Source organism: Cetorhinus maximus, chromosome 20 (genome assembly GCF_964194155.1).
Source record: "Cetorhinus maximus chromosome 20, sCetMax3.hap1.1, whole genome shotgun sequence".
Lineage (NCBI taxonomy): Eukaryota > Metazoa > Chordata > Chondrichthyes > Lamniformes > Cetorhinidae > Cetorhinus > Cetorhinus maximus.
In genome coordinates this window covers 46582202-46603888 of record NC_135898.1, presented here as the reverse complement: position 1 = coordinate 46603888, position 21687 = coordinate 46582202, and the positions used below count along the sequence as shown (strand labels likewise).

Here is a 21687-nt window from a genome sequence, read left to right as displayed (position 1 = left end):
GAAGTGTCCCCACCACCAAAGTTAAACTAACTGGCATGTAGCTGTTGGGCTTATTTCTACATTATTATACTCCCATTTATATGTCATACTTAAATGCTGGCAATCAAACTATTATCACTTATTAACTTGAAATCCTTCGACATGCATGTTGCCATGCATTAATGACACAGATTGCACTGGCTAGTGTTCACAACAAATGCCATCGCCCAAAATGGCAGCTCCTTTCCCCCCAAAGTTCCACAACATATATTCTTTAAAAAAGATTTTGCCATTCAGTTGTGAACTTGTAATTTTGCAATTTATAGTGAAACTTAATCCCTTAATAAAATAGTGTCTTACAATTACTCCCAACTAAACATTTTATATATACACCAAGGATCTGCTTTACAATTCGCTCCCAGCTTCGTTGCTCGTGAAAGGAATGCATCTTCACCAGTGAAATATACTAAGTATTACAGTCTTTAATTTATATTTAAAAAGTACCAAAATCCAAGAATCTATGGTTGCATGTATGTCGTCATGTTTTACTATACAGGATGCAATATCATTTAAACTTCTGAGTTTAATATTAAACGGGTGACATTATTGGGAGAAGATTGGAATACAGCAGACCTTTCCTGATCATTGTAAGAATTCTACTTTACAAGCAGTTTCAAGTAAATTATATATTCTTGTGACATCATCATAAATCTTTTCAGCACTATCTCCTGCGCCTCAAAATTCTTCTTATAATATAGACCAAAACTCCGAGTGGGTTCTAACCAAAGTTAACTGTAAATTTAACATTAACTCTCTTATGTATTCTTATTTATTAGGAGTGCACAACTTATATGAATATTGGGACATAGTTTGGTTTTGAAATTCACAGCCCTAAGTATTGATCAAAAAAAACACATTGACTGATTGTCAATTAGTGCTGAGTTAATTCCCTTGACCAGGAAACAGAAATATTAAACTAGTTTTCAAAAGATGTATCTGTACCTTGCAGTCTCCAGCAGTTCATCTTTTTTGTATTCGCCTGTAGAATGTAATTTAAACAGTTAAATGTTTCAACTTAAAAATTAAATTAACTTCAGTGATTGAAAACGCCTATATTAGTTTTCAAATTTTGCTTCCTTGTTTCAAATTAAGCAAACTCAGCAACATTCATTATAATGTCTTTTAGATATAAGTATCATTTCTAGATATCCAGATACCCCATGGCCTTGCGCTATTCCATTTCGCATTTACTGTTCCAAATAGCAGCGTGAGCATAAAACTATTCTTCCTCTTTGCTGCTTTTGCAACGGTTTAATTTCTTTCCAATTTCTGTAAAATATATGTTATGCAAGCTGGACTATATTATGCACTTATCCCAACTTGGACACCCTTAGGCCTTTACTAAAGCCACTCTTCAAATGGCAACCAGGAGATGTGCAAGAGCAGCTTAGCAAAATATTCCTTGCTTCTGCTTAGTTTCACTCAGCACACTGGAATTTCAACATGACTCACCTTAGTGTTTCCACTTTAGTTATTGTGCTCCATTACTTAGAGGTATAACATTAAGTAATTCAAAGCTCACCTGTCAATACCGTTTTAGCAGACGGATCTGCCAGGTCTAATGCTGTTCTTCCATCTGTATTCCGAATATGAGGGTCAGCTCCATGTTGAAGCAAAACTGTAACAAAAAGGATGAAAGTCAAGACACCAATGAAAATAAAACTTGCATATTAAATAAAACAACTGGTATTATACAGAATAATAACAATAAAATAATAATTATTAAAATATGTCACAATATTACATTTCAAAATGCACTGAAAACTCCCATGACAATACGAGTGTCCGCATTTACTCATTAAGCCTGTGGCTGATGCTTCACTGGGGGTTTTCAATGATAAATATTGTTAATGTCTGTTGCTCATCTCAGCAGCAAACCTGGAGAAATCGGTGCCTATTCAGAAAGTGAAAAAACAATACCTGTACAGAAAAGCACCCCCAGTTTTAAAAAATCTCTTCAAAATTCAAATACTGAAACCATAATCCTTCTCCTCCTCCTTTAATTTTTGGAATATTGGATACTCCCCTCAAGAGGTGGTTCCCCACCTCCACCTTCCCTAGAATCATTCTGGTCTGAAGGCTGTGCTACCCATTTTAACTAGTATAGAGGCACATCAAGCAATAATAAATTTATGCTACTTCCATGTATTGATCAATAAAATTTGCTATTAAATTAGCTCACCAACACAAATCCTCCAAAGCAAAAATACAGATGCAAATACAATTCACAATGCAGATTCATATCTTAAAACATTAGTTTCAATAAACATGAGAGCTAGGTAGTCATTGATTCTAAAGTTACACTAGTAGCTTACAGATTGAAGCATATTAATAATTTCTACAGAAAAAGGTTTGAACTTTTAACTCGCTTCCCCCTTCTCAAATATTTCTAAAAGTAGATTTTCCCAAGGCATGAATTTGCTATTTTCACCATCAGTTGTAACATTTACAATTTTGATTAGAAATCCATTACAAATTTAAAGACTAAAATGAATCAGCATTTCTTCCCACTTCTTGTCTCAGTATATAATTGTAAACCAATGTAGGTTCTTGATTGTGTGATGAGATACGTCATTGCATAATCCAATGATCCTTAACTATAGGACCCAAGGCCTATTCAAACAGGCCATGACAAAGGTCAAAAGTTTTGCCAATCTGGGACTGCATATTGGGAAACTGGTAGAGTCAAAGGCAACTGCAGAGTGAAAATTGACAAAAAATAGTAACATTAGCAAAAAAGCCACCAGCTCTTCTCCAAAAAAAGAGCAAAGTTTTAAGCAGCAGTTAACAGTGTAACTCACATTGAAGCATTGCTTCATTTTCAACCAAGCTGCGGTGAAAATCCACTGGAACTTTTTATCCTTGGAATGTGGGTATTGCTGGAAAGACAGTCATTTATTGCCCATCTATAGTTGCTTGAAAAAGTGGTGATACAACCTTATGACTTGCAAGGCCACTTCAGAGGAAGTTAAAGGATCAGCCACATTGGTGTGGAACTGGAATCATACATAGGCCAAACTGGGTAAGGACGTCAAGTTTCCTTCCCGAAGAATATCAGTCAGCTAGTTGGGCTATTCCAACAATCTGACAGCTACATGGTCACCACTGCTGACCTGAGTTATCAATTTGAAGATTTTTAAAGCTGTATTCAAATTGTCTAACTGCTCTAGAGGGATATGGACTTATTAGTTCAGGCTCTGGGTTACTCGTCCAGTAGCATAACCACTACACCAGCAAACAATTTAATGGTCCAGAGCATTAGAGCTCACAGTCTTTATTCCACTGAAACAGACAGCAACTTCTGGAATTCTGGGCATGCAAAGAATAACACAGAAATCCAGAAGTTGCTGTCACTGATTCTATGCTTTTCCAGAGGGTGTGTTGTTGAGGCACCCCCAGTCTGCAAGCAATGGTAAATTTTGTGGCTGGTGAGAACTTCCACTCTTGGGCTGAATTTTCCCCCCATTTTGGGAGGGGGGGGGGGGGGGAGGTTGACAGGCGGGCGCGTTTCCGATCAGCGCCCCCGATCGGAGGTGCAGCGCCATTTTATGTGGGCGGGCCTTCATTGGCCCGCCCAGCGTGATGCCTGCAGGGAAGCGCTTTGCGCTCCCTGTGCAGGCGGGGGGGAATGTCTAAAATCGAGAGTGCGCTCTTTTGTGCATGCGCATGAAAGAGCTCACTCATCTCCCTGAGGCTAAGTGCTGCCTCAAGGAGATCGCCTCTACTTTCAAAAATATTAATAAAAAGAAAAATTTCTCTTACATGTCCCCTCATATGACATGAGTTGGGACATGCTCATAATTTCCAAAAAAACTTTATTAAAATTTTTAAAACCCTACATGAAACTGTGTAAGGCACTGCATTATAAGACCAATGGAATTTGGTGCAGACTGCACCAATTCATTCTTGCAGCTCATGAAAATGTTTGAGTTCTCTTACCATCAAAAATGTATCCTTTGGTACAGCCTACATAGATGGCAGCCTGAGCTAATAGGAGCAGATCGGTAGGAGAAATAGATGGCGCTAGTGGATGTGGAAAGAGAAGTGACATACACATTTCAGGAACTGAGAACATAAGGCATGGAGTTTCGGCTTGACTTTACTGGATTTATTTGGCACAATTCATCTGAAATTGGTGCAATCAGCTCAAGAGTTCACAGAATTTCAAATTACATTCAGAGCAACTCAAGTTCTGAGGTATTTTGCGCTAGTTTTAAAAAAATTGCCCTCGAAGCTGGCCCAACCCACAAAACTGGCCAGAGCTCCATGATGACTTGCGCCTTTTCAGTGCTTGCATCCTCCTTCCAGCATCTAAACCTGCCATGGCCAAGCAAGATTAAGAATTTCCATTTTTCTTTAAAAAAAGCAGCATAAAAACTTTAGAATTACTGGTATAAGTTATCCTGGTGCAATCAACACATTAAAGTTTCAAAGTATGTCGGCACCTTCAAGACAGTTGTATCAGTGCACCAAAAATGTCAGGTCTTCGCAGCTGTCTGTGTTGAGATTGTTTGGCATCACATCTTTGTAGTTCTCCTTTTGTTTGGAAAACACTTACACATCTGAATTTTTGACTTGACATTCAACTTGATTAAAAAATTAAACAATGCAAATACAAGTTTTTTATTGTTGCTACAATCAGTGTTATTCACTACGGTAATTAACTATAATTAAATACTATCGCAGCTGATATGGTGAAGGAAAAAGTCAATTATACTTCAACATATGAAAGCAGGGTAAACATTCATGAAGAAAGTGCAGTTGCAAATCTCCATGTACAAAGAACTTGATATTTTAGTATCCATATTGGGTTCATTTTGCAGTTTCGGTTCTGTGGCTTTCAATTAAATGCTTCATTGGTATTTGATTTGCCCATAGTCTACAGGAATTGTATGAAAGTCAGTGCATACAGATCAACCCAAAAACTCAAAGAATCTGTTGCTGTAAAGTTGAAAACCAATAACTATGCCAATTAGGGATTAATGAAATGTCAATACTTTTACTCACCTGCAACCCTGTAATTTGTAGTACAAAGCGCTTAAATATTACATATAGAACTAACAACCAGGTTTATCCCACGAGTTAAAGTAATAAAACAACAAAGTTATTTTGAAGCAAGTTTTCTTATTTAGTCTGCATGAAAATAGTTGTTCAAAGTAAAAAGCAACAACATGAAAATCCCACAACAAATGTCCAATGCTTAGACCAACCATAATTAGGGCAGATACTTATTAGGATAAATCAGTCCCCTTGAGAAAAATTAACAGGTCCTGGAGAAAGATACTCTGCCACAAAAAAATGCTAATTATATGGAATTTACAGCACAAAGGAAGCCATCTGACCAAGGTGCAAGAGTCTGTGCTCCCCTTAAATGCATCTATATCATTCACCTCAACTGAATCATACAGCAAGTTCCACATTCGTCCCAGTGAATGAAGATACATCCCACAAGTAAAACATCTTGTGGAATTTTAAGAATATATTTCACAACAAAAAATGTGTTTTCCCACCCCCCCCTTGTAAAACTAGTTTTACAGAAATGCACCTGTTCACAATGCCCTAAATTCTTATTTAAAACTAGTCTGCCTCAATTTGTTAGCCTGTAAAAAAAGGCACAACTGGCTTCTAAATGATGTATACATTCCACTCCTCTACATGTAGAATTTACTTTCTACTTAGTGCTTGAAATGGGCATTTTTTCCCCCTTTTTAAAGAGTTTTCAAATAAACAGTTCACTTTCAACCAACCATTGAAATAGGTTCACTATAAAATAATAGATGCTTTTAAAATGTATAATTTCAAAAACTATTACTTTACAGTCCACTTCTTTAAAAGATTGAAAGCTTGTATATACCCAGGTATGTGCTACTCAAAGTCAAACAATAATCACCATGGAGTGAAAGGAGTTTTAAAGCACTGTAACTAGGCAAAATTAGTATTTATCTAAGTGTAATTGCAACATACTGATTTTTTTTAAAACAGCATACTATATCTACAATATTCCTTGCATCTTTCCTCCTTAAAAAAATGTTTATTTAATTTATTTTTGTTCAATTATCACTTTATAAGCTGCTTTTACATTGCACATAAAAGCGTTCGCAAGCAGGTCTTGCACAGCCAGTCATAACTGCAGAATAAACTTCTCGGGTTCACTAACGCCTGCCACCTTAGCAGATCACCCTAGTGAGTTTAGTCTAGGGTGATTGCTGCTGCATCCAGAGTTAAAAGCCCCAGAACACCCAGAGAAGTTAACCAGCTTATCACAAATCCTGACCAGTAAATTAGAAAAGTTCCACAGCATTTGAGGTAATTAATTTTTTTTGTAGGATCTGGTATTAAAAATACATGCAGAATGACTATTGGCCAAACAAAAATTCAATGCTAGATACTAGAAAAACAGTTTTAAAGAAATAAGTTATATGCTGGTGAGAATATGAATTACTGAATCATGCTTTATCAAACCACATTAATGTTGCTAATTAAAAATGTATGTGTCAAGGTCAATAAAGAATTCAAACACCTGTTTTTTATTGATATTCAAAGATCCAATTACAACCACCTTCTATAACTACAGATAATTATAAAAGTATAATAGCCTTCATGAAGAGACTATTAAACCATAGAAAAGAAAACATACCTAACAAAATTCTCTTGTACTGAAGAAAGTTGCAGAAAAGCCTACCTATGCATACGTCAATTTTGCCTTTGATAGCAGCTTCATGGAGAGGTGTGTAGTTCCAATTATCTCGAGCATTAGAATCAGCGCCATGACACAGCAACAAATTGACAACTTCTGCATGACCAAATGAACAGGCATTATGCAGAGGAATAAGGCCTCCATCATCTCTTGCATGGACATTGGCACCACTCTGAAGCAAAAATTCAACTACATCCTTCCGTCCAAATCCTAAAGAGATTGATATATAGTCATAAGTTATCACAGTAATCACATTTAAGGTGTCCTGAAGTAATCATCTAAAAAGTATCTTTTCTTTAGTCCTTTGATTACTTTTCTTTCAATGTTTATTTGACTACAAGTCTCAAATAACCATGAGTCACAAGGATATTTTACAGTTGAAAAAACATACTCCTAAAAGTATGTTTTGCCTAATTTCTGAAGCAAAAACATTTGCCAAAACAAATTTGAGCTGATATGCAACAATGTGGCACAAATGAAAGCTAAACAGCAAATCAATTGCATTTCTGAAACATCATTTAATTTTAAATGGTTTATTTATTAAAGCAAATTGTAGGCATGCTATCTTCCATGAAGATGAGGAAAAAAACTTAAACTGCCTCCAGAAGCAGTACATTTTAAATCGATAGTTACGGTAATTTCTAACTTAAACACTGTGCCTAAATTCTTGCATAAATTCAAAACTTAGGTATTATCAAACTTCCTTCACTCCTTTACTGTTAAGGCCAAGGAATCGCTTTTTAAAAGAACTTTTCCAAAGCAACAGGTAAGCCTTTTACAAATTAAGCCTGCAATGTATTTTAACAGCTGATTCACTGTTAAGGCCAGGACTTTTAAAGTGAGGCTGAGGGCAAGCAGGGTAAACAGTCAGTGAAATTGATGGTCTGTGAACTGTGGCAGGAAGGCAGTGAGTATAGCACAATAGGCAGCACCAATACCAGGGAACAGGACAAAGGGATATGTACATGAAGATGATATTAGCTACAGTGGGGAGTGAAATGGCTAGCTGGCAGGAGACTAAGCAAGGCTGACATGGGTGAAAAATGAGCTTCCAGAGATGCAACACAGAGGAGTGGAGCTTAAAGCAGCAGAGAAAGTTGCAAAGAATTGGTAGTCAGGTGAGGAACAAATAGAAGTAGGGCCTCAGATGGTTATCAGGAAAGGAGATTCTGAATTTCTGTTTGAGGCGATAACAACGTGTTCTGAAAAGTCACTTTAAATAGGTAACGTAAGCAATTGGCAAAGTGTACATCACCACCTACTTGACAAAGGCTGAAACAATGCTATGCCAGGCTACAGTTTACATAGGAAAATGGAAGCAAGACAGTCAGTAGATGTTTTTAGTAACATAGATAAAGTGGTTAAAAAGATAAACAGCATCCTGGGCTTTATAAATAGAGGCATAGAGTACAAAAACAAGGAAGTTATGATGAACTTTATGAAACACTGGCTTAGCCTCAACTGGAGTACTGTGCCCAATTCTGGGCAGGGCACTTTAAGAAAGATGTGAAGGCTTTAGACAGGATGCAGAAAAGGTTTAAGAAAATTGTCCCAGGGATGAGAGACTTCAGTTATATGGATAGATTGGAGAAGCTGGGGTTGCTCTCATCAGAGAAGGCTGAGATTTGTCAGAGCAGAGAAACTGTTCCATTGTTGGGAGGGCTGAGGGCCAGAGGACACCAATTTAAGGTAATTTAGCAATATGAAGAAAAACTTTTAATTTTCAAAACACTGACTAGTTAGGATCTGGAATACACTGTCTGAAAGTGTGGTTTAGGCAGATTCAATCATAATCTTTCAAAAGGGAATGGGATAAGCACCCGAAGAGAAGATATTTGAAGAGCTATAGTGAATGCAAGTAGCCACGTTGCTCTCGCAGAGAGCAGACACTGACACAATAGGCCAAGTGACAACCTCCTGTGCTGTAAACATACTTTGATTATTTTGTAGCTGATTCTAACTACTATGAAATTGTTCGGTTAAGACTGATCAGTGACAGAATTCACTGCAGTACTTTTCTCTCCTTTGATAATATTCCAATTACAGCATTTCCTACATCTATTACAGCAATCCACTGGATGGCAGATGTAGCAAGTTTAAGATGTTTGCAATTAAGGATTTAAAAGCTCTCCAAAGAAGGCAGCTAGTGATTTGCTTATTTTAATAAGGGCAAAAGTGAATTGTTCATTGAGCAGATGAGGGACAGCACTTGCTAGCAGCATAACACCTTCAAGATGTTTGACTAGGCACTCAATCAGATCCAAGCATCTTAATCCTTCTATGATTATAACATTGCCCTTTCTTTATGTCAAGATAGCTTGAAGTATCCAGAGTATTTGCAAACATCAGTGCCAACAGATTTTAGAGGGAGGCTGAAGTATTTTCTGTTTTTTGAGTTCCAAGAAAATTGGAATTGGATCTGAACATTGGAACTAGAAACTCTTTAATTGCTCAACAATAAGTCCTGAAAAATTGAGAAAAATTGAGCCTTCAGCTGGTCATGAGCCATGCACTTTGCAGGATATTTTTAATATTGTTAAATGTGTGAATAAGAACTTAGCTGTTAAGGTGATTTAACTCAACTTCAATGGCTTTAAGTTGCCCTACTTCCATAGGAATCCTTTGGAGCCATAACTAGACATAAAATACATACAAGCATTCAATGGCTGTCTCTCTTACAAGTGATGGACCAGCTGACTGAAGCACATACATCCAGTAATAGCCCCCAAGTTATGGGGTGGAAGCTTAGTCAATGTCAATCCTTTTCAGGTAAAATATTAGCAGCTTTACAGTGTGCTTGTATTCAAATCTTTTTGTTCTTAAATATAGACTGAAGCCCATCAGATGACAAATCCATAAGTGAGAACTTCTTAAAAAGAATCTGCAGAGGCATCTGTCTCATTGCATGCATCTGTCTCATTGCCATGCCTAGATTTATACGCTCAGTGGTACTATTGGCCTCCAAATGTGAGGTGCTGAAAACACCGTACAGGCAAACTTTAATAATTTCACTGCCATCAATAACAGAAACTCCAGTTTCATGGAGGATGCAAAGGCATCCATGGCAAACTTTCAAAAAGAAATTGCTAATGTCTGTTGGCTCAATTTAATGAGTACCTTCATGCAGCTCAGTAATTTTGCCTTTTTGGTGAATTTGTAGATTGGCTGATCTTCCACGGGCTATGTAGCTCAGGCTAACATGGAAACAGTTTTCTAAAAATCAAACTTAGCTTCATTATCAAGGCTTTGATGTCAGCCTTCATTTCTAGAATCTTTATACGGAAATAGTTGGTACATTTTGCAGAAAATCAGTCTTATCCTGGACAGAACAAAGTCCTTAGGAGAATATATCCACAGCATAAAACAATGACATTCACTACATGGCACATAATTGTCTTTCCTGCGGCCCACTTGCCAACCTTCCCACATGCCGCTTCCCTCCCTGATCCTCTGATTCCCAGCTCCTCTCGCTCCCTGCTTCCCTCTCACTGCCCATCTCCCAAGCCCTTGCTCAGTGAGGGTTTGAGCAAGGGAAGCAGAGAGTGAAAAGAGTTAGTAGGTCATTAACAGTTAGTAAGAAGACTTTAAGGCCAAGTTAAAGTTCAAGGCAGCCCATAGGTTTTTAATGCAAAAATTATAGGTCAGGAACATAAAAACCATCTAATAAGGGTGGAATTATGGGAAAGTGATTTTGGTTTAGCACACTGTTTTTCAGAAACACATTAGGAGTGCTAAACAAAGAATAGCTGTAAAATAAGAGAGAGAATAAGTAATTAACAGATATTAAGATCATTCGCTGATGAAAGCTAAAACATAAACTACCACAACCAGAAGACAAGGGCGCCGTGTATAAGTAGAAAAGGTATGTTCAATGTACATTTAATCTTGGTTAGATCAAACATGGCAGACTGCGTATAATTATTGTGTTTGTCTTTTACAATATTTTTTTTGCATTTTTTGTACAAAGATATATTTTTGAAGAAATAAATCACAACAAAAGTATTAAATCTACTTGCAACCTATTAAAATTTTCCAATATACCAACTGGCCCTTACTATTTTTCTAGTGAATACCATTAGCATAAAGCAACTCTGCTTTTAACTCTCCTTATTTCAATATCAGTCTGGTGCTTAAAAATGAGGAAGAATCTTACATTCTTAAAAATAATCAACTGAAAAATAGAGGATTGTATCCAAGTGATTCCAGTAGCAACTGTCCTCTCCCGCAAAAGTTACACTGTGTTAACATAATGTAACATCTCCCTTATTTAAAAAAAAATTTCTTTGTTCTAGGTCATATGTGGCCTAAATGCCAACTCTCGGCAATAAATGTATCAATTAAAAGCGGTAGTCAATTCCTCACTAAGCTGGAAAACCCATGCCTCAGCTGCTATCTCCCCTAAGTTTGGGCCAAAAGCCTGCCATGGTTTCACTTCTCACTAGTTCTGGAGCATAGGTTTCTCCAATTTATCCTAGAGAATCACCAAAATTGTAATTTCCCAACGTTCTCTACTGTTCCATGGTTGTTTGCTGATGACATTCGCCTGCTCAGATATTGAAGCAGTTTGTGCTCTGGGCAACATTCAGGCTTAGACTGATAAGTGGCAAGTAACATTTATGTCACACAAGTGCCAGGTAATGACTTTCTCCAACAAGAGAATCTACCCATCTCCCCTTGACATTCAATGGCATTACCATCACTGAATCTCCCACCATCAACCACCTGGGGGTTACCATTGACCAGAAATTTAACTGGACCACTCAAATACTGGGGTTACAAGGCCAGGCCAGAGGCTGGGAATTCTGCAGAGTGTAACTCACCTCCTGACTCCCCAAAGTCTGTCCAACATCTACAAGGTTCAAGTCAGTAAGGTGATACTAATACTCACCCCACTTGCCTGGGTGAGTGCAGCCCCAACAATATTCAAGAAGCTTGACACCATCCAGGACAAAGCAGCCTACATTTTCAGCATCCTATCCACATTAAACATTCAGTTCCTCAACAATGGCAATGTGTACCATCTACAAGGCACACAGCAGCAATTCACCAAGTACCTTTCAAATGCACAACCTCTATCAGCAAGGACGACAAGGGCAGGAGGTGCATGGGAACACCACCAACTACAAGCTTCCCTCCAAGTCACTCACAATCCTGACTTGGAACTATATCGCCATTCCTTACCGTCACTGGGTCAAAACCCCAGAACCTCCTTGCTAACTGCATAGTGGGTGTACCTGCACAAGATGGACAGCAGCAGTTCAAGATGTGACTCACCAGCAACTTCAAGGGCAACTTGGGATGGGTAACAAATACCTGTCTAGTTCACACCTAAGTCTTTTCCCTGAGATAGACATTGTCAACAGCTATGTTGGGACAGAAACCTTAGGAAGATTTGAAATTTCTTACGTTCACTTGTTCAAAGGTGCATCAATTAGATTGCCACTAAAGATGTTTCATGTACCAAATTACAAGCTTTTGAATTGCTGGCTTGTCACCAAGTGGACAAAAACATAGAAGCCAGCAATCTGGTAACTTTACCAAGGGGAAAGCACAACATTTTCTCATGTCATTTAAGCAGGCATGAATTATGATTGTATAAAGGAGATTTTTGACATGTATGATTGAACATTTGAACTGCTCAAGCAAAAACTCAAGAAAGGAAACACCCAATCTATACATTTAGGAACACGGTTACTGAATTAGAACATCTGAAGGCTTGAGCATAAAAATGCAATGTATCCCAAAGGACTTTATCATTGACTGTTATGAAACAGATCTGTGAAAACAGCCCAAGATGATTTAATAAATTGGTTATTTTATCCATAATGTAATTCTCTCAAGTAGCTAAGCAAATATAACAATCCTAAATGGTCTCCTGAGCACAGCTGAGCAAGCAAGGGGTGGTAGATCAGATGCTGGCTGAACAAGCAAGGGGCAGTAGATCAGATGCTGGCTGATAGACAAAGTACTCAGTTAACCAGTTGAGGAGACAGAGTGAACCAGATCAGGGTAGCCAATCAATCGCTGAGATGAGCATGGTGGGGAAAGAGTGAGAGGGACTGGGTGTCGGCAGAGGCAGGGGGGGACACACGACGGACGAGGGGAGAGTGCGTCTGAGTGCGTGGGGAGGGACTGCGAGAGACTAAGTGTGTGTGTAGGGGTGGGTGGGAGCATGGGGAAGCGGGCACGCAAGGGGTGGGTGGCCGGGCACATGGGGGGGTAGCGGGCATGTGGGAGACTGAGCGTTGGGGGTGGGGGGAAATGCAAGAGACAGGGAGGGGGGTTGGGACGGGCAGCAGAGTGCAAGTCTGCCTTGCGGCCAGTTTCAGGTTTCTCACTCACGCTCACCGCCAGGCACCAACACATACACATGCACCCACTCATTGGGTGAGGGTGAGCGAGTGAGCACCCTGAAACAGAGTGAGCCTGGCACCCACACACAGACCGTCTCACATTCTGGTCATTTTTATTAATTACTCTTTTTTAAATTAACAATTTACTATGGCATTGCTGTACTTTTGCTCAGCAACTGTTTCTTTCCTTAAAACTTCAGCTTTTTTTTTGAAATTGAGTTTATTGTTGTGCCAAACCTTATCTTTCTAAAATTTGCTCATCGGTCCCTTGAGTGAGAAAAATATGTAAATATGGCCCCTCGAGCGTAAAGGTTGGACAAACCTGATGTAAAGACTTGGTCTCAACTCCATGGCCTGGAATTTCCCAAATTTCCACATTAAGTCTAAGGCAGAACTAGCTGATTTACACTAAATCCCATACCATCCAAAAATATAGGCCAGGAGCATTTTCAGTTGCCCCACACACCAAAATAACTGCACACCTAGTTTTTCCCTATTTTTGTTTTTGCAGGGTAATATGGTGCACAATGCCAAGGAGAGGGCAAGCAGCCCAGGGGAGGGTGGCTGTGGGTAAAGACGCACAGCTCTCAAACCTCAGCTCGGACTACCCACAAGGAGGGGTGGAACTGCTAGGCCGCAGTGGATGGTAAGAAGAGAAGAATCTACAACCAAGTTAGTATCTCCATTTGCTATCTCCAGGCAGGGTCCAAGCCTTATTCTACCTATAATGCAAAGGTGTATCTCTGCAATGGTGCAAGGAGAGAGAAAACAGCTGAGGAACTGTCTTTTGTAAAACAAATTATCCATATTGAGCTGCTCGAAGAGACAATGGAAAACCAAAGCAACATACTTTCACACGTTTTTGGAATATGCCTCACCTCTGTAAGCAAAGTCACAATGCACCAAGGCAAGGGAGTGCCCCTATGCCTGGTGAGCTCTCCAGTATCAAGATTTGATTGGGGGGGGAATAGGGAGACAGAGGAAATGTCACCTCTTTGGAGGGGGAGACTAGAAAACAGCTACTGAGAGTTAGTAGCTGTAGGCCTTCATCAGTATCTGCCTCTTCGTGGAACATCAGAGGGGCAGGAAGACTTGAGATCCATCAGCAATAACCGATGCTTTTTGTGGGCATGCTCTCCAATGCTTCTGGATTTATCAGATCAACATTAGAACTGGGGGCAACAATCTAGGTGGTGGGGGCTGTTGCATTGAGACATGTAGTAGGTCACCCAGGCAAAAATTGGTAAGAGCACATTGGTGGTTAAGGCTAAGTGACCACCTGCAGAGAATGACTTGGCTTTCAGTCTCAGGCTTTGTAGGATCTAGGCTCTCATCTCGACATAGCCAAATGTATGCTATCACCACTACTTTGGCCACCACCACCTTTTTGGTTCTGCTTTCACTGGAAGATGGTGCGGAGGAGCACAGAAACATAGAAAATAGGAGTAGGCCATTTGGCCCTTCAAGCCAGCTCTGCCATTCCATGTGATCATGGCTGATCCTCTATTTCAACACCATACTCCCGCTCACTCCCCGTACCCTTTGACTCCTTTGGTGTCTAGAAATCTATGTCGTTCTTAAATATATTCGGTGACTTGGCCTCCACAGCCTTCTGTAGCAGAGAATTCCACAGGTTCACCACCCTCGAGTGAAGAAATTTCTCCTCTTCTCAGTCCTAAATGGCCTACCCCAAAGCCTGAGACTGTGACCCCTTGTTCAAGACCCCACCACCCCCCCCCAACCCCCACCCCGCCAGGGGAAACATCATCCCTGCATCCAGTCCGTCCATCCATATCAGAACTCTATACATTTCAATGAGATCCCCTCTGATTCTTCTAAACTCCAGTGAATACAGGCCTAGTCAGCCCAATCTCTCCTCTCCTCGTAGGCCATCCCAGGAATCAGTCTGGGGGCGCACGCTGCACTCCCTCTATGGCAAGTATATCCTCTCTTAAGACGACCAAAACTGCACACAATACTCCAGGTGTGGTCTCACCAAGGCCCTGTACAGCTTCAGCAAGATATCCTTGCTCCTGTACTCAAATCCTCTTGCAATGAAGGCAAACATACCATTTGCCTTCCTAACTGCTTGCTGCACCTGCATGCTTGCTTTCAGTGATTGGTGTACAAGGACACTCGGGTCCCTTTGGATATCAATATTTCCCAATCTATCATCATTTAAATAATACTCTGCCATTCTGTTTTTCCTACCAAAGTGGGTAACTTCACAATTATCCACGTTATACTGCATCTGGCATGTATTTGCCCATTCACTTGTCTAAATCAGCTTGAAGCCTCTTTACATCCTCCTACGCACTCACATTACCACCTAGTTTTGCATCATCAACAAACTTGGAAATATCATATTTGGTTCCCTCATTCAAATCATTGAAATATATTGTGAATAGCTGGGGCCCAAGCACCGATCACCAACTGTCACTCTTAAAAAGACCCATTTATTCCTACTCGGTTTCCTGTCTGCTAACCAATTCTCAATCCATGCCAATATATTACCCCCAATCCCACGTGCTTTAATTTACACACTAACCTCTTATGTGAGACTTGATCAAAAGCTTTCCAAAAATCCAAATACACCACGGCCACTGGTTCTCCTTTATCTATTCTGCTAGTTACATACTCAAAAAACTCCAGGAGGTTTGTCAAACATCATGTCCCTTTCATAAATCAATGCTGACTTTGTCTAACCCTGTTGATATTTTTAAGTGTCCTGTTATCACATCCTTTATAATAGACTCTAGCATTTTCCCTACTACTGATGTTAAGTGAACTGGTCTGTAATTCCGTTTTCTTCCCCTCTGCTTTTTTTTAGTAGTGGGGTTACATTTGCCACCCTCAAATCTGCCAGGAGTATTCCAGAATCTATAGAATTTTAGAAGATGATAACTAACACATTAACTATTTCCATGGCCACCTCCTTCAGTACCTTAGGATGTAGATTATCAGGCCCTGGGGATTATCAGCTTTCAGTCCCATTAATTTCTCCAGCACTATTTTTTTTTACTAATACCAATTTCCTTCAATTCCTCCTTCTCACTAGATCCTTGGTTCCCTAGCATTTCTGAGAAGTTATTAATGTCTTCTTCTGTGAAGGCAGAACTAAAGTAGTTGCTTAATTGCTCTGCCATTTCCTTGTTCTCCATCATAAATTCTCCTGTTGCGGACTAGAAGGGACCTACGTTTGTCTTCACTAATCTTTTTCTTTTTACATACTTGTTCCTTGCAAGTTTACTCTCTGACTCTATTTTTCCCCTCTTGATCAACCTCTTTATCCTCCCTTGCTGAATTCTAAACTGCTCCCAAACCACATGCTTGCTACTTTTTCTAGCAACTTTATATGACTCCTCTTTGGATCCAATACTTTCCTTAATTTCTTTTGTTAGCCACAGTTGGGCCGCTTTTCCTGTTGCGTTTTGCGCCAGAAAGGAATGTATAACTTTTGTACTACCTGCATTTGTTCCTTAAGTATTAGCCATTGACTATCCATTGTCACGCCTTTTAACAAAGTTCCCCAATCTATCGTATCCAACTCACCCTCATACCTTCATAGTTTCCTTTAGTCTAGATTTAGGACCCTAGTTTCGGATTAGACTAGTTTACTTTCCATCCTAATGATGAATTCTATCATGTTATGGTCACTCTTCTCTAAAGGACACCACACAAGATTAATTAACCCCTTCTCATTGCACAATACCAAATCTAGGATAGCCTGTTCCCAGTTGATTCTTCAACATACTGGTCTGAAAAAGACATCTCGTACACACTCCAGGAATTAATCTGCCACAGTATTATTGTTAATTTGATTTGTCCGGTCTATATGTAGATTAAAGTCACCTATGATCACTGTAACGCCCTTGCTACAAGCATCTCTAATTTCCTGTTTAATGCCACACCCTGTTTGGAGGCCTATAGATAACTCCCACTAATGTTTTCCACCCCTTGTTGCTTCTTAGCTCCACCTAGACTAATACTACATCTTGATTTTCTGAGCCAATATTTTTCCCACTATTGCACTGTCATCCTTTACTAACACCACCACCTCATCTCCTTTTCCTTTTTGCCTGTCCTTCCTAAATATCGAGTACCCTTGGAAATTCAGTTCCCAGCTTTGGCCACCTTACAACCCCTGCAGTTGGCTGAGGGGCTCATCCAGGCACCTCTGACAAGTGGGGATGCTGAAAGGCTGAATTTAATTTCCATCTCTACTACCAACTCTTTCCTCAGGCAGCATTTTTCCCCCCCATTGGGGTGGGGGCATTGTGCGGAAGCTGGCCCGAGCAGGCAGGCTCCCGACTGGCGCCCCCAATTGGGGGCATGCCGCCATTTTATGTGGGCGGGCCAATTAAGGCCCACCTAGCGTGACGTCCACCCGGAAGCACTGTGCGCTCCCTGTGCGGGCACGGGGGGGGGTTCCCTGAGCACACAGATCTCACTGATGCGAAGTGCTGACTCAAGGAGATCAGTGTTACCTTTAAAAAGGTTATAAAAGGATTAGAAAAATTTTATAAGTCCCCTCATGTAACACTGTCACATGAGCTGGGACATGTCAATTACTTTTATTAAAAACGTAACACAAATTTTAAATCCCTCATGAAACCTCATCCTGCCCGTGAATGAGGTTTCATGTTTTTTCTGAAGGCTGCCTGGGCTCTTCACCTTAAGGTTGGACAGGCAGGTCTATTAGACATTTTAATTACTTTTTTAATGGCCTTAATAGGCTGTTGACAGGTCGGCGGGTGCGCAGCCGAGTCAGCTGCGCGCCCGCCAAACTGGAAATCTAAATGACACAGGGTGACGTTGGGACGTTCATTTTATGCGTCAGCAAGCGGGCCCCGCCCCCACTCGCCAACCAGAAAATGCTGCCCTTTGTCAGGAAAAGGAAGGTAGCCTGGCTGGAAGATTGCAACCATCCACTTTCTGCTTATTGAATGAATACTTTGTTTCTGAAGTGTTATTGCTGCCAAGTTAAAAGAAAGATTAAACTATCGTTGAAATTGAATAGAGCTGTGTGTAGCCTTTCTTCTGGTTACAAACTTTGTGGAAGAATCCACTGATTAAAAGTTTGCATTACAAGCTGTGTTTACACCCCCCCACCCTACCCCACACCCCAACCCCCTACCCTACCCCACACAACCCCCCCTTACCCCCCAAACCCCACACCCCCCCTCTCTTTATGCAATGTCTCCTAAAGACATTTGTCATCCCTTGGCTCCAGCAGGCAAGGATATTCAATCAATTGGTTACTTCACCTGTCACAGCATAGTCTTCATGTGCTGTGCCCTGCACAACTATCCTTACTACTCTCTCTAGAGAGCATTGGAGAACACCTCAAACTGGTCCAGGTATTTCAAGTGGCTCTCTGGCATCTGATGATCATGTTAAACACCTCCCACTATCCATCCTTCCACTGAGCCTCAATCCCTATACTTGTGAGATATGGAAAGTTTCACACTATGAATACAGTATGACAGGCACTGAAATTTCAGCACAGGATGGGCAGCCAGCCATCGCAGACCATCCTGAACATTGAGGGAGTGGTAGCCCTTTGTGTTTGTATAGCTTTGTGGATTCTTAAGTGAATTATTCCATTGATTGCCCCCAGAACTCTGTGGAAGCCAGAAATCCTATAAAAACTTAATGCCCTCTGCCTTTTCTCCACTACAGACATTCCAAATCTGATCCACTTCTCAAGTCATATGAAAAATGAGATCAGTTAACTGCTGAATACAGGCCCTCACTGGCCTTTCACCAATCCCACATCTTGTAGATACCCGGAAGGATCCAAACCCATAAAACCTGGCAGCTGTGGTCAATTACAATTCTACAGGTAAGGCTCTATCATTTATGGTCTGAAGCCTTAAGTCATTGTGGAGCCAGATACAGAATCAGCAGTTGGTGTCTTTTCTAAAGTGTAGTTTCTCATACCTCCTGAGCATCAGCGAAGGCTGGGTACTTGGGTTACAAGGTGCTGCCTCTGCTGATGGTGCATCACTTTCCGGACCTCCTGGCTTTTATTCTCTTCCCCCTCCATTATCATTCCAAGGAGGAGTAGAGCCACCAATAGAGCCGTTTTAATTTCTCAAATAAACCACCTATGTTAATTCTAACACTTCTGTCCATATACTAAAAAGGTCTTGGTGCATTTTTGGACCACAGCCGTCAGGTACACATTACCACATTTGTAATTGACCACAGCCGTCAGGTACACATTACCATGGCAGAAAATTCAAGGCTATTGTATAATAATTTGCAATTCTGAGAATTATATAAATCTGAAGTATGTCCTGAAATGTCAATATGTAAAAAGTTATAACATTTAAGCAGCAAAAAAAGTCCTTATCAGCTGAGATGATGGTCAGACAGAGAATACTGCAGTTGAGTCCCACCAGTAATATCTCCCAGGCAATATAGTAAGACAAGTGCTATGAGCTAACTGGACTGTCCAGATGACCTACATGGGATTTAGGGCTGGCTGAATTAAATGGATTTCCTAATTTTTTAAATGAAAATTCAAACTTCTTCAGTTTCTTAACACTTTTCTGTCAAACTCCAAAGTGATCACTTGTATTCATATTGTGAGAACAGTATTACAGCAGGTGCACTGCTGCCAAAAAACTCTGCATCTTGTTTCAGTGCACATATTATACTGTGTTTGCATGTCCTCTGATCAAAATGCAGGGATATTTACAATTTTTTTAATTCATTCATGGGATGGGAGTATCACTGGCTAGGCCAGCATTTATTGTCTATCCCTAATTACCCTTGAGAAAGTAATGGAGTGCTGTCCTCATGAACCAGTGCAGCCCATGTATCCAAAATGCAGGGATATTTGCAAAAATGAACAGTTTGCATCTTGGTTTTTCCCTTCTTGAAAACATTAGCAGCTGAAGAAGCAAAAGCTCTAAATAAATGACATGGACTCCAAAAGTAGTAAATACCAAACCGATACATACATTTTAAAATTAAAAAAGAAAATGCTGGAAATATAGTCAGCTCAGGCAGCATCTGCAGAGAAAGAAATGAAGTTAACGTTTCAGGACTCTGATCTTTAATCAGAACTGGGAAAGTTAAAAATGTAATAGGTTTTAAGCAAGCGAAGAGGGGGATGGGTGTGAAAAAGAACAAAAGGGAAGGCTGTGATCAACTGGAAAAGAGGAGAGATTAAATAAGAATCGTTTGTGGCGCAGGGCTAAAGTAAGTAGCAATGGGACAAACAAAGAAACAAAAGATGTGTCAAGAGGAGGTGTGAATGGCAAAATAGCACCCCAGCATTTCCAATATTTTGCTTTTGTATATATTTCAAAACCTCTGCAGTCAGCAACTCCAGCTGTTGTTGGGGTGGTGAATGCACAGAAACGGACAAGTTCTGCTCGACGCGTAAATGAGAAATCCAAAAAAAAAATTGGAAAAAAAAAACAAAAGAAAATGGCAACTTCACGTCTGAGAAAATTAATCTGAGCAGCTGTTTTGGCCAACGCCGCCCTACCAGAGGAGCGGGGCGGGGGAACAGCTTTATTTTTACCTGCAGCAAAATGTAAAGGGCTCGATTTGCGTCCTGTCGTGTCCCTGGCGTTCACATTGTCCGCCCTCAGCAGCCTCCTCACCCGGGCCACATCCCCGTTCCTGCAGCCCTCGAACAGCTCCCTGGTTGGGTCCTGATGAGCCGACATCGGAATCGCTTACTGCTCCCCCACCCCCGGCAAGCTGGAGGCAGGGAGTCACCCCCGGGGCAAACCGACGGGACTTCACTGAGGAGGAGCTAAGCCCCGCTCTACGCCACCAGAAGCCGCAGCGCAGACATGGCGGCCCCCAAACGACCAACAGGCGCCGCTCGAGCGCCGCCCGATCCTTTGTCCCGTGCGCCCCACCTCCCGGCCGGAGCCGGCCAGGCACAGCGTCACGTGACCAGAGCTGCCGGCGGCCGTCAGGGAAAGGCGCATGCGCGGTATTGTTACCATTCGCTCGCAGACCTGGAGAGAGTAAGTTTGTAATAAAAACAAAAAACTGCGGATGCTGGAAATCCAAAACAAAAACAGAAATACCTGGAAAAACTCAGCAGGTCTGGCAGCATCGGCGGAGAAGAGCAAAGTTGACGTTTCGAGTCCTCATGACCCTTCAACAGAACTAAGTAGAAATAGGAAAGGGGTGAAATATAAGCTGGTTTAAGGGGGGGGGGGGGGGGGGAGGGGAAAGAAGAGGGGGGGGGTAAAGGAAGAGGGGGGGGGGAAAGAAGAGGGGGGGGGGAAAGAAGAGGGGGGAAGGGGGAAAGAAGAGGGGGGGGGGAAAGAAGAGGGGGGGGGAAAGAAGAGGGGGGGGAAAGAAGAGGGAGAGGGGGGGGAAAAGAAGAGGAGGGGGGGAAAGAAGAGGGGGGGGGAAAGAAGAGGGGGGGGGAAAGAAGAGGGGGGGGAAAAGAAGAGGAGGGGGGGGGAAGAAGAGGGGGGGGGAAAGAAGAGGGGTAAGATAAGGGGGGAAAGAAGAGGGGGAGAGATAGGGGGGAAAAGAAGAGGGGGGGGGGAAAGAAGAGGGGAGGGTAAAGAAGAGGGGGGGGAAAGAAGAGGGGGGGGAAAGAAGAGGGGGGGT

General features: G+C 41.2%; 1 protein-coding gene across 1 annotated transcript in view; it reads right to left on the bottom strand.

The window, feature by feature from the left end:
- LOC144695081 (poly [ADP-ribose] polymerase tankyrase-2) overlaps positions 1–20957 on the bottom strand; it is a 92751-nt gene extending 71794 nt beyond the window's left edge. The window contains exons 1-4 of the mRNA XM_078565995.1: positions 20630–20957; positions 6722–6946; positions 1562–1657; positions 982–1018 (exon numbers count right to left, since the gene is read on the bottom strand). Of these exons, the coding sequence (XP_078422121.1) occupies positions 982–1018; positions 1562–1657; positions 6722–6946; positions 20630–20777 (506 nt within the window). The 5' untranslated portion in view covers positions 20778–20957. The remainder of the gene's footprint in view (positions 1–981; positions 1019–1561; positions 1658–6721; positions 6947–20629) is intronic.
- Between the last annotated feature and the right edge of the window lie 730 nt (positions 20958–21687).